This window comes from Stigmatopora argus, chromosome 3 (assembly GCF_051989625.1).
Source record: "Stigmatopora argus isolate UIUO_Sarg chromosome 3, RoL_Sarg_1.0, whole genome shotgun sequence".
Taxonomy (NCBI): Eukaryota; Metazoa; Chordata; class Actinopteri; order Syngnathiformes; family Syngnathidae; genus Stigmatopora; species Stigmatopora argus.
In genome coordinates, this window is record NC_135389.1 from 18287169 (window position 1) to 18299701 (window position 12533).

General features: G+C 38.9%; 1 protein-coding gene across 1 annotated transcript in view; it reads right to left on the bottom strand.

Moving 5' to 3' along the window:
- elapor2a (endosome-lysosome associated apoptosis and autophagy regulator family member 2a) overlaps positions 1-2485 on the bottom strand; it is a 12615-nt gene extending 10130 nt beyond the window's left edge. The window contains exon 1 of the mRNA XM_077596925.1: positions 2195-2485. Within this exon, the coding sequence (XP_077453051.1) occupies positions 2195-2335 (141 nt within the window). The 5' untranslated portion in view covers positions 2336-2485. The remainder of the gene's footprint in view (positions 1-2194) is intronic.
- Positions 2486-12533: the final 10048 nt, after the last annotated feature.

Sequence of the window (12533 nt, forward strand, 5' to 3'; positions counted from 1 at the left end):
TTTCTATAGTGCTACTGGATGGAAGCCGATCTTCATTTAAAAAAAATAATAATAATCCTGAGGTATACTGCAAAAAAACAATACAAATACAGTATTTTACTACACATCTATGGAAACAAAGTGCAGAACAAAGAGCATAAAAGTGAAGAAACTTACAATCAAGAGCTCAATTATTGCATTCTTATAAAATAGAATATTTAAAACAATCATAATTTACTATCTATTAATATTTACACTAGTTAACACATTATGCATAACAAAAATAAGCATAAAAGTCAAGAAAACCACAATCATGAGAGCTCAATGTATCATATCAAATATTAATTTATTTACAAAACCAAATTTATTTCTAAATGTAATTTACCCATCACCTCCTTTTGTGCTGCACAACTGATTAGCAAAAAAAAATAGTTTTGATTTTCTTAATATTGGATAGCTTTTTTCAAATTGGGAGAAAAAATATATATTTTTCCCTTCTTAATACATTCCTGAGGTATCGGATCAGGACTTTTTATCAGCAGATAAACAAAATCGAGTGAGTTGGTCTCACAAAAATATGCCATCAGGACATCCTATCTAACAACAACGATAGATAAACCTTCTGCATTTACAACGTGATTTGTACACTGCTTTTACTGGTGTAAACCAGTGTGACAAGTCATTAGCACTCCTTGACTGGATGCACAACATTCCGCCTTCTTGGCCAAAGCAACAACAGGGTTAGATGATTGCCTTTTTTTGCTTTATGCGAGGGAGAATTGAAGCGGACATAGAATTAAAATAGGAGAAATAAAAGATGATTTTGAAGCAAAAATGATGTGAATGTCTGTTATCATAATTGCAATAAATACTAAAAAAAAACATTTGTAATCTCAAAATGTGAAGCTAAAATATTTCCAATTCATGTCTTCTTCGACTAAGAAATATAGTATTACTTCAATGTATTTGTGTAATGTTAAAACATTCAAAAATGTTGACCTCTAGCAATGTAGTTTGTAGTTTTACACAATGAGCAAATAACTTATGAATCACACTATTTAAATTTATCCTAAGGCCTCCTTAAGAGTCAGTAAATGCATTCAGGAATGCAGCTTCTCTATCTTAAGGACATGTATGACACCACTGTGGTCTTTGGAGGAGGTGTTAAGCTGATCCAGAACAGTTGGACGGGGAAAAAACAGTCCATGCAGGAAACTGATAAGCGCACAGTCGCTCAAGTTCAACATTCGAGAGTAGGAAAGCACTCATGAGTCACTGTGGCATGGATTTCTACTAAACTACCGAAGAGAGGCCGTTCAAACAACAAACCCAATGAAGTTGGGACAATTTCACTCAAAACCAGATTTTTAAAAAAAACAATATATCATGATTTGCAAATACTTTCCATTCATTTGAACATCTGGGATGGTGGCAACAAAAGTTGATGAATGTGCAAAAGAATAATTTAGAAGAATAAATACCACAATGTCTGAAATAACTTAAATTAATCCAGACTAAAATAAAGTAATTGATTATATGGTTTTGCCATACACCGTTTAATGCAATGTGTGCCATTATCACCAGTAGACGTCCAATCCGAATGAACGTTCATTCACGGCCACCCTCCTACTTCAAATGGATTGGACATCTACTGTTGATACACCCATTTATATTCACAACAGAAGAATGGTTGGACACTACATTAGAGCAGTTGGGAACCAGATTCAGAAAAGTACATATTGTACAACATTGGCACATTATTTTTTGGGTAATCACCCATACTCATGGTCACCTTGGTGCAGTATTGGTAACAATACAACACTAGTTACAATACTGGTAGCTTAATAACTTCTCCAATATCTAATCAAAGTGCATTATGTCATTTTGGAATTATGATGACCAACAGATACTAACCACATTCAGCAGAATGAAAAATGTGTATTTGAAGTACGAGCGATTTGAGTTACGAGTGCAGACACGGAAATTAATCCGTCGGTCAATACTACAAGGCATTACTGTAAACGATTTTGTTGAATGTCAAGGAAAATATTATAGAAAAAAGTTTGAACAATTCTGTTTTGTGATGGATTATCCTCAAGAATTGTGTTTTCCCTAGAGGACATTGAACGCCACCCACGGCCCAATCAGTGCACAAAGAGCAATTAAAATCGGAATAAATACCAAATTAAACGTGAATTAAGTGTGCATCGCTCACCTCGGTGCAGGGTCGCTTATTTACGGCCCCGTCAATCAATGTCAGCGCGGAGCAAAGGAAGAAGAGGACAACGACGAGGAGGATGTGTTGGATGTGGACGCTCAGAGCCCAGCTGACGACGAAACGAGCCGGTGAGCGCATGGTCGATCATCCAAGGATCGAAGGTGATATGTAGGAGGGGGTCAATTTTGGTTATTTTGTTTGTTTAAATTGCATACAAACGCATGTTTCTATCGTCTGTCAATTTGTCAATCTCGCCACCTGCGATTATCCTCGGATAGCGCTCTCCAGTGGAGCTTCGCGACAATCAAATTAAAGAGGATAAACTTTAACTTCCGAATTGTTTTTTCAAAATAAAGCATTACATGTCTTCACTCCTTCTTGAAATATATTTTTGGTCATTTTTTTAAACTATTAATGCTCATTTATGTACTTAAAAACGTAATTGGTATTGTTTTTATACTAATAAATGTCTTTTTGATTTTGTAATAAATAAATTTTTGTTTTAATTTGACGGCAAAGACGCTTACGCACTGTAGCATGTGAATGGTCATTCTCGAGTATCTCACTTGACTACAGTTGCTCATCCTAGTAGCGAATGACGCCTCAGTGACGTCGACGAGCAAAAACAATTACTACATATCTTTAAGCAAACAAAAATCAAAAATACACAGAAAAACATGCTTCCGTGCTCCAAATATATCGTTATAATTAAAATTCAACATGAATAAAATGCACGACGTAGTATAGACGGGTACCGTGTGCGTCTGGATATTTAGTAGCTCTCAATTTGGTGTCGTTTTTGCAACATATTGTCATTGCAGTCTTCACGTTGGCCACCAGACGTCAGAAAAGTACCCCAAACGCCACAAATAGCATGAGTTGTAGTATTGTATTCACTCAAAACATGATCAAGTCCTCAGCTCTAAATGATGGTCACAATACTTTGGACGTCTATAACTGTCAATGGCAGCCAATGTTTAGAATAGCTTTTCTACTTCCCCTCATGTGCATCTGTTATTGAAAAGCAACACTCCTCTCCTTTCGCTTTCTGACTATCGCTTACCTCGTCAGCCTGTAACCGGAGCACTCTCGTTGCCGTCCGTATTCAACCATCTGTAACCTTTCTGTAACCTTTCCTCTTCTTTTTAAGTAGCTCAAATGAATCATTCATTAACGCTGTAGCAGTGGAGAGAAAGCGTGTTATCAAGTGACCCCCAGATGGAACGGTAATTGAAAAAAACGTGTGCACCGGTAGGCTGAGATGATGTGCAGGATGAGAGGTTGGTTGTCAGAAATGTTCCTGATGTTGGAAAGCTGAGAGAATGATGGACGACGGTGGCTTGTGGACGGCCTTGTACTCCGCAAAGCTGCCGAGAGACGATTTGTAAAGTGCGTGGAGATGAGGATGGTCACAGTTCAGCTGTTTTCTTCCATTTCGAAAGAAATCCATTTATGCAACTCAAGGCAAGGACTGCCCTGGATTATGTGGCTGATATCGAGACTACCATAGTTAAGCATATCCCAGCAAGGCAGTCCACACTCTGGACTGGTCGTCATGGAAGTCAGGCAAGTAAACTTCTAAACAAGGAGTTCTCCAACTTTTCCGTCAGGCCAAAATTTAATAGTCACATCATAAGTGAAAATTTATTTTACCCACAGATTTTTTTCAGTACTGTAGTTGAATTTAAAGCACTGTTGATTTTTTTTCAAGACAAAGTATTACGAATAATTCAAATGTTGTGCTGGTATTTCATATCACGACATATTAGTAGTGTTACCAGTCTATGCTAAATGGTCAAGCAACAATTGAATCGATCGAAACAAAAATTATCAATGGTTTTCATTTTTTTTAAATGGTCAAAAATGTTAAAAGTGCTTTGTATTTGTATCTCTTCTGGGAAAATGTAACTGTTAAACGTGAGTATATCATGTTATGTAAATCTATCCAATTGAATCTCACCAAATAATGGATGGTTGCTCAAAGACTGGAAATTGTTGATGTTTTACATTGCTAGTTTTTGTGTTTGTTTTTTTCTTCACAGATGAACAACTGGAATCCACCCCTTCATTACTGGAACTCACATCTCTCGTCCATCATGCATGGACTTCCTTGCCCATCCTTTGGCCATTGCTTTGGCTCCACTGCCGACCCTAACACCGATTCGTCTCTTGAATCCCACAATGACCGAAATCCCAAGCCGGGACCTGTAACCACCCAGCCGGAGGCACCCCTGTCTCAGGAGCTGTCACAAAGAACCATGGGTTGTTTCTTGACACAAGACACCGATGGAAGTCACACTCTAACCGACCCTCAGGACAAAGCTGATCGTCAAATTGGCCTTCACATGCCCTCGGGTGGTGATGTTGATGATGATGACGATGATAATGTTGATGAGAAGGAGGAAGATTCCAGTGCTAAACTACAGTTCAAGTACTCTCATATCCCCAGGCCTTCTATTATTGTGAGACAACCCAAGGTAAGAAGCATGACCTCAATAGTATACCTAGTGAAGTGAAACTACGGTAAATGTCCTCAAGAGGGAGACACAACACAAAAGAGCTCTTCTATTGGCTGATTAGCTTCTTCAAGAAGTGTCCTTAAATATTTTGACAAAGGAGTGGAAACTAGTGCAGATTTGTTATCAAAAGCAGGGAGTCAAATTTAAATCAAATCTCCAGTCGAATACGAATGCCTGCGGAACAAGAAACATCAAAAATACATTGTCTGTAGGCAGTGTTGACAGTGGGAGAGCAATAATCAAATGTTAATCAGCAGTGGGAAATGGCCCAGTGATGAGAAGGGAGGAGTGCCATCTTATTTTTTTAAATTTTATTTAGGAAGAAAAATGACCTAAATACACAGGAGCGACACTAATACTACAAATGGATTTCAAATGGGTCCGCAAAATATTGTCCCGCTGGCCGCCATTAGCCCTGGGACATAGGTTTGAAACCCCTCTCCTGTATAAATGAAATAAAAACATTTAAGAACACACACACTGCTGCAATGACCTTAGGATGGCTGACTTTATTCCCCTTTGTCTCCTCGTACAACGTCCATTCCAGGAAACGGCGCCGAGCAGAGGAGACACAGAGGATGGGCCTTTATCAGGTATGGAAAACAACACCAGCTTCCTCTTCTTTGCTCTTTTGCCTATGCCTGATACTAACGGGAAAAAAACTTTCCTTTGCTGATGGAAAAAGAACTTGAATTGGACACGTAGGGGAAAGTATTGTAGAGGAAATAACAGGGTGACACACTTGTGACCTCTAGTGTGTGTGTGTGTGTTAAGCTGGCGGCTTCATGACAAGTTGGCACTCAAACAACACAGCTAAGTGGCGGATTCATAATAATGTGATTGACAATGTGTGGCCACGCATTCAAAATGGTTATTAAAGCAAACCAATGGGAGGGCATGAAACAAAACTCCAGCTGTTGACTGCATCTTTTGTTTCATGGTCTCTTTTCATGGCAAGGAATAATTTGTGGGTTTAAAAAAAAAAGCTCTATATAGAGCACAATGCAATAGAATACCCTTTAATTACCAGTTATGTAATGAATTTACCTTGGCAAAGGGGCGAGGACTAGCAGCAAAAACACTATTCTGTATCCCAGTGGCAGTCCGTCAGGGCCTTCAAGGCCTTCTCTGCTGGCCTAAGAAATATCTGAATCATAAATTATATTTTGTCCATCAATACTTATTAAATAATTCCAAATTGTCTGTTAGCTTCCTTTCATTGCTTTTCCCCCTGGTTGCACTGCTTCCAGATGTGTGTTTTCATATTGAAGCATTTAACCAATCACATTTCAGCCATTATTTGTTGCCAGGGTCAGAAATCTGCCTTAAGGCCTTCACAATCAGTTCTGCAGGCTCCGCTGCATTAAACAAGCGTCGATAAGACTGTTGCTTTAACCAATCAGATTTCGAGTTGGCTACACCACAATGCCTTGTCACCCCCCCCCCCTGGCCCGGTTGTAATGTCTGAAAAGCTCCAGTATTTGTATTTAATCATTAAATGCTGCTAGGAAGTTTTACCCCATTTTAGTGCTTTGATTTATTGATTATTTTTTATGTGTCGCAGCTGTAGCTGCAGTAGAGGTTTTATAGCCATAAAATAGTTTTTGAGGGTTGGATTGATTCGTTGAAGGCGCTACGAGAAAATGCACGAACCGCCACTGCTATATCCATACTGCATGTTCCATTTTATATTATTGTCATAAACGCATAGCTTTTTATCAAGGGAAGAAATACTTGCCCACATCTGTAATGCTTTTCTGACCTGGCAAGCATTTGAGATGCTTTTAAAGGATTAACGACATTTAACCATGCCACAAAGATGTTGACATACAAAAACAACAGTGACATAATTTCTCTCACAGACAAACAACAATTTAAATTAATGGAGCTGGTCAAAGTCGTAGTTTCCACTGAGTATGTAAAGATTTTTTTTAAATGATGGATTTAAAACATTATAAAATCAAACCATGAAATACAAATTGTAGTTTAATAAACGGTTGCCATATTCTAAATAGTCATATGTTGCTAAAATGTTTCCAGAGAAACAGTGAGCTACAAAACTGACCTAAAATGACATCATCATGCTTATTTGCTCATATATTTTTCATGTCTCGATGTGTCATGAGCTTAGCTGCATCTTTCCATGACTTTATTTTCTCTCTCTATAATATATATTAGGGATGTATGGCATATTTTAGGATGCGAGTTGATTCTGAGTCGCCTGATTTTCTGGCATTGAGTGATCATTTTTCACATCATTACTTAGCATTTACCAACTTAAAAAAATGTTGTGTTTCAACCATCTCGGTGGATGTTTCATCTTTTTTTTTACTGTATAGCAACACAACCATCTGCTCACACTCTTCATGGTAGTCATTAAGACTAAGTAAAAAGGCTCGCCGCTGTAAAGCTCGATAAATCTGTGTGGCCTGACCAGTAATAACAGCCTGCCCCGGAGGAACATGCCGTATAGTTTGCGTACGCCGAGGTTTTGACAAACACATGCGAACACGCATGTAAACGTTGCATGCAGACGTCAGGGAAAACAACAAAACGGCAAAAGGTCTGTAATTTTCTATGTGCTTGGGCGTTGTCATTTGAATAGAAGAAATCTGTGACAACTTTAAACAGAGGTGGTAAAAAAATGGTCATACTGGAGTTGAAGTCCCCACCCTTCTTCAGCAGAACAAATGTAGTTTCATTTCAACGCACGTTTGATGATTAGTTCCTCTATTTTTCGGACTCTAAGTCAAACTTTTTCGTTATTTTACTAATAGTGAAGTCTGACATAGTATTGTAGTATTAATAATGGAGGTGATCCTACTTGGCGGTTTTTCGTTTATCGCAGCCATGTCTGGTTAACATTAACCACGATATTCGAGGGATTACTGTTTATGTATGTTTTTTCTTTTTCTGACATCAGACACCCAGTTATGTCACTTTTTAAGACTATAGTCACCTGAAAAACTCTTATGTTAACAGATACCCATTTAGCCTGTTGTTCTCCATGTTACTATTCTTACTTTATTTTTATTATTCCCGATTTTTCTGATAAAATACAATAAATTACCCTCCCAAAAAGCAACTTATACTCCATTACATATTTTCCTTCTTTCTTCATTGTGTATACTTTTACTTTTCCTCAGGTGCGACTTAGTCTGAAAAATGTGATTTTTTTGTTTCTTAACTATTATTACTTTAGTGTTTGTACTTTCTCACTTCCCACCCTTTACCATTGCTTGCATTATTTTTGCATACACTTTTACATACATAATTAACACTGGTGGCATCACAGTGACGCCAACCTGAACTATGACTGTGCATGGATGGAACCAAATTGCTGCTCAACCTCAGTTGTGAGAATATGAGTGTCTAATGGAGCCAGAGAACAAGCCATCAATTCAGAAGTGCGCTAAGAGGATGACACAGTGCTGACCTCACAAACCTCATCTCGCCAGGCACCGCGATCCACGTGGATGTCACAGATGAAACTGTACAATTTGTTTGCACGGTCCCATTGGGGGAAAAAACAAATGCACACAACATTTGCTTTCATGACATGTATTACACATTACATTCAAATTGAGTGGTCTATTATAAATCCACTTTTGGAGTCGGCTGTGAAAAGAGCAGTTGGTGCGCACGTATCTGGGCCATGGTATGCAAATGACAGTGTCTTCGGGCGTTTTTGTAGCTCTGTGTGAATGGGCATCCCTTTAAAAAGATGGTAGGAAACAACAAGTCCCTTGTTTCTTTCTTGCGCTAGGACTAATTAGGGCCCGAGCAGTGTGAAAGCCCTCTTGGAAATGTCGAAAAAGATCATTCCGCAGTGCCACCAACACCAGGAGATGTCCCATCCATTTCGGCTGGGACTCAGAATAGGCATTATATACCGTATAATACGACAGTGTCATATTTTGTTAGTGATATATGTGCTTTGGGGTTTATCAAAATTTGGAGCAGTATTTTAGTAGTCATGAAGACAAGAAATCTAAGCATGTAAATGCTTTTCAACATGCTGTTGGTCTAGGTACAAAATGGCTTTCTTCTACTTTTCTTCTACTGTAAATGATAGACAAGGTCGACAATGGCTCATTTGACTTTTTTCTGATGGCAAGGTTGATCATGGTAGTACAAATGACCAAGTAACTATTCATCTAGCATTTTTAAGTTTAAAAAAATCTTTCTTTTTATTTTATTTTTTATTTTTTTTACATCCAACAATGCTTCTTAAACGTGCCAGCATATGGTGGGAGTATTGTGGGTGTGAAGCAGCAGTCATCTCAAAGTAGGTCGCTTGTGGGGGGAGCGGGTGGGCGTGTTTATGTACACTACAATTATGTGCAATTATGAACATTTACTCCTTTTCTTAAGGTGGCACATCCTGCTTATTTTTGCAGCTTAATGATAGAAAAACCAGTTCTTATCAGTCACTTTATTCATGATCGTATAATTATACCACTGGCAGCCGTTGAGTATCACTTAGTAGCTTGTTTAACTCATTCAGTGCCATCTACGGCGATGTCTTGAGACGTCATTTAAAAGCAGAAATGTTTTACTCTTGACGCTTCCATGATGCATCCTGGTTTGTCACTTGATAGCAAATCATAGAACCATGAGGTGTAAATCCACCCTATGACTTACAGATAAGCACCATATCCTGTATGTAGATGATGTATGTAAAAGAAAAACAAGAACAAGGCCCCCACATACGTATACACATGCACATTACCACACACAAGAACTGTGGGAAAGCCTAAACGATAACAGAACATCTGCTTCCAACAGTGGCGCTAAGGGGGGGTCCGGGGCTGCAAAAAAAGTCCAGTTCTGGGTCGTGAGATTCCGTTTGGAACCCCCTCCTTGCATACAGTATTTATTACAGTATACAAAAATCACAGCCACACTGTCATGTACAGACAAGGCTCTCTGGCATAGTAAATTATAGAAGAAAATAGTTCATATGGTGAAGTGACATATCTAAATACAAAAATGATAGAGTAATCCCAATACCCCCCAAAAATTGCCGTTATTTGATAATTCTTGCAATAATTGCATATTTTGCCTAATACGGCCGTAAAATATTTTTTTAATGTAGAATTTGAAAAGATTCTCAAGTTAACCTTAGTAGATCCTTGCCAACTTAATACAAAAGTAATTAAACTCATAACTTATCTTTGGGCACCTGACAAAAAATATATGCAAAAAACAACCTTCAATTGTGCACAATTCCATTTGAAAATGTATTCATTTCCCACACAAAGCAAAAGTGTTAGATTCACTTTCACAAGATTTAATGCATTTTTAAAACCCAATTTTTTTTTACGCATTCTCTTTTTTGTGAAGGATTTCAAGGTGGCCCTCGAATCCTTTGATTATTTTTTAAGCACCCCTTGGAGAAAAACCCCTGCTTTAGTCTATATTTGTTGGCGGAAATTCAACCACACAGGTCCGCCCGGTGTTTAGCACAAGGAAAGCAGTAAAGGTAAACCACAAGTGTAAATAGCACACTGGTTTTAGGAGGAATTCCGAGTATTTTCAAGAACTGTCAAAGGTTTCTCAAACCAGAAATCAGGGTGTGTCCTAACACATTTAACCCTGAATTTCAGGCGTACATCACAACTTCATAGTAAAAGAAGCACATCACTTATCTTTAACCACAGAACACGGAAGCCACGATAAAATGGTCTCTTGAAGAAATACTGAGCACAATTCCCGTTTATTTTTAACACATTTCGAGCAGTGAAAGTTCAAAATTTTAGTCTGCGACCGCTCGTTTCGGCTCGAGCTATTCCTTTTCACACACATCTGTTTCCTGCTTTGTGGGAGGCTGAGTGTGCATGGCAGGTCTTCGGAGGGAAGTGTCACCTCTGTCAGATATGATCCCCCCTCATGACTCATCCTATTGTTTCACCATTACTCCTATTCGTCACATGCTCTAATATTATGAGAAGGTCCTCAAGGATATTTGACTTGAACAACTCCTCCCTTCTCCCTATGTTGTTTTGGTCATTTCCAGTAATTATTGGAAGTTTTTAGTCACGACTTAAAATGGGGGCAGATGCCAAGCATGTTGTGCTTCCAGGAAATAAGCAGAGAAACGGACACCATGAAAATTGGGGGGGTTTATGGAGCAGATTTAACAGAAGGGTGGTGGATAAGCAGATCCACGACCCCTCATCACTAAGAAGATTACTCTACATCATGAAGAATACTCGGGATATTCCGTCTGCGACAGCTGACCGGGTCGATGTAATTAAAGGAGAAGAGTGATCGCGCTTATCTATCAAAGATTTGAGTGAAGGGATGAACACCACCACTATTGACGTTCCCACGTGGAGTTTCTTTGGGTACTTTGGTTTCCTCCCACCTCCCAAAAACACGTATGCTAGGTTGGTTTATATTGTCCTTATCTATGAGCGTAAGTTGTTGTTTATCTCGTTGTGCCTTGCGATTGGCTGAAAACCATTTCAGGGTGTCTCCCGCCTGCCCATCATTGGCTGGGATGGGCTCCAGTACCCTCCGTGACCTTTGTGAGGATAAGCGGTTCAGAAAATGAATGATCTTTGCTTACAAGTACACGCTTGCTACCACCTAGTTGCTACGCTAACAGATCAACAGTAGGCTTAACGTTATTTTGTGTCTGTTTGAATGACACACTTAACTTTCTCACTGGATGTCATTAACGATGAAATATCATGAATAATAGAAGAGCGTTGATGATATGATGCCATGTAGATCACTTTTCCTCCATTTCCGTTCCAGCATTAGATACATTAATATATATTATGATAAAATTACAAGCGGCCCGGTGGAGTGAGTGGTTAGCGCCTCGGCCTCACAGCTCTGGAGTCCTGGGTTCAAATCCAGGTCGGTCAACCTGTGTGGAGTTTGAATGTTCTCCCCGGGCCTGCGTGGGTTTTCTCCGGGTACTCGGGTCACCTCCCACATTCCAAAAAGATGCATGGTAGACTGATTGGACACTCTAATTTGCCCATAGGTGTCGGTGTGAATGTGCTAGGTTGTCCGTCTCCTTGTGCCCTGCGATCGGCTGGCCACTGATTCAGGGTGTCCCCCCGCTAGGATAGGCTCCAGCACCCTACGCGACCCTAATGAGGATAAAGCGGTTCAGAAAATGAGATGAGCTAAAATTACATTACCATGAATTGACTGCAATTACAACAAGTTGTTGTGATATACAACTTATGGTGAATATGATAGCAAACTTTCATCAATGAGCAACGTTAACTTTCATTGGAAACAAATAAGCAGTTGCAACAAATGTTTTCCCTGCCAGACGTCCCAGGGCGTCTTTCACAATGTTGGTGTATAAACACATTGAAGTCCCCCAGCTGGCTAATAGTTGTTTGAGATGTACTGTATGTGAAAGGTTCCAAATGCGAACCCCTCCCCCTAAAAAACTAAGAAAAATCCTGACTTAGTAACATATGGACTCCATATGATGAGGTATCTTCATTCCTTGCAATTCTATGTTTAGAAAACGGTTGGATGAGTTGCTCACGCATTGGTTCTCAAAGTGGTTACTCCCAACCCATCCTTGCTTGTAAAATAACTGAGCCTTGAGGGCATGCTACTTAGGTATATAAGAAATTATATCATTTGATTTATATATATATATATATATATATATATATATATATATATATATATATATATATGTCATCCATGACACTAACCTACTCAAATGTTTTCAATTCATGTTTCAAATGTCTGGATGTGTGTCTGTAGGAAATAAACAAAACAATCCCTTCATCTGATTGAACTTTAATCAGCTTGTCTCTGTAATACATTATTGT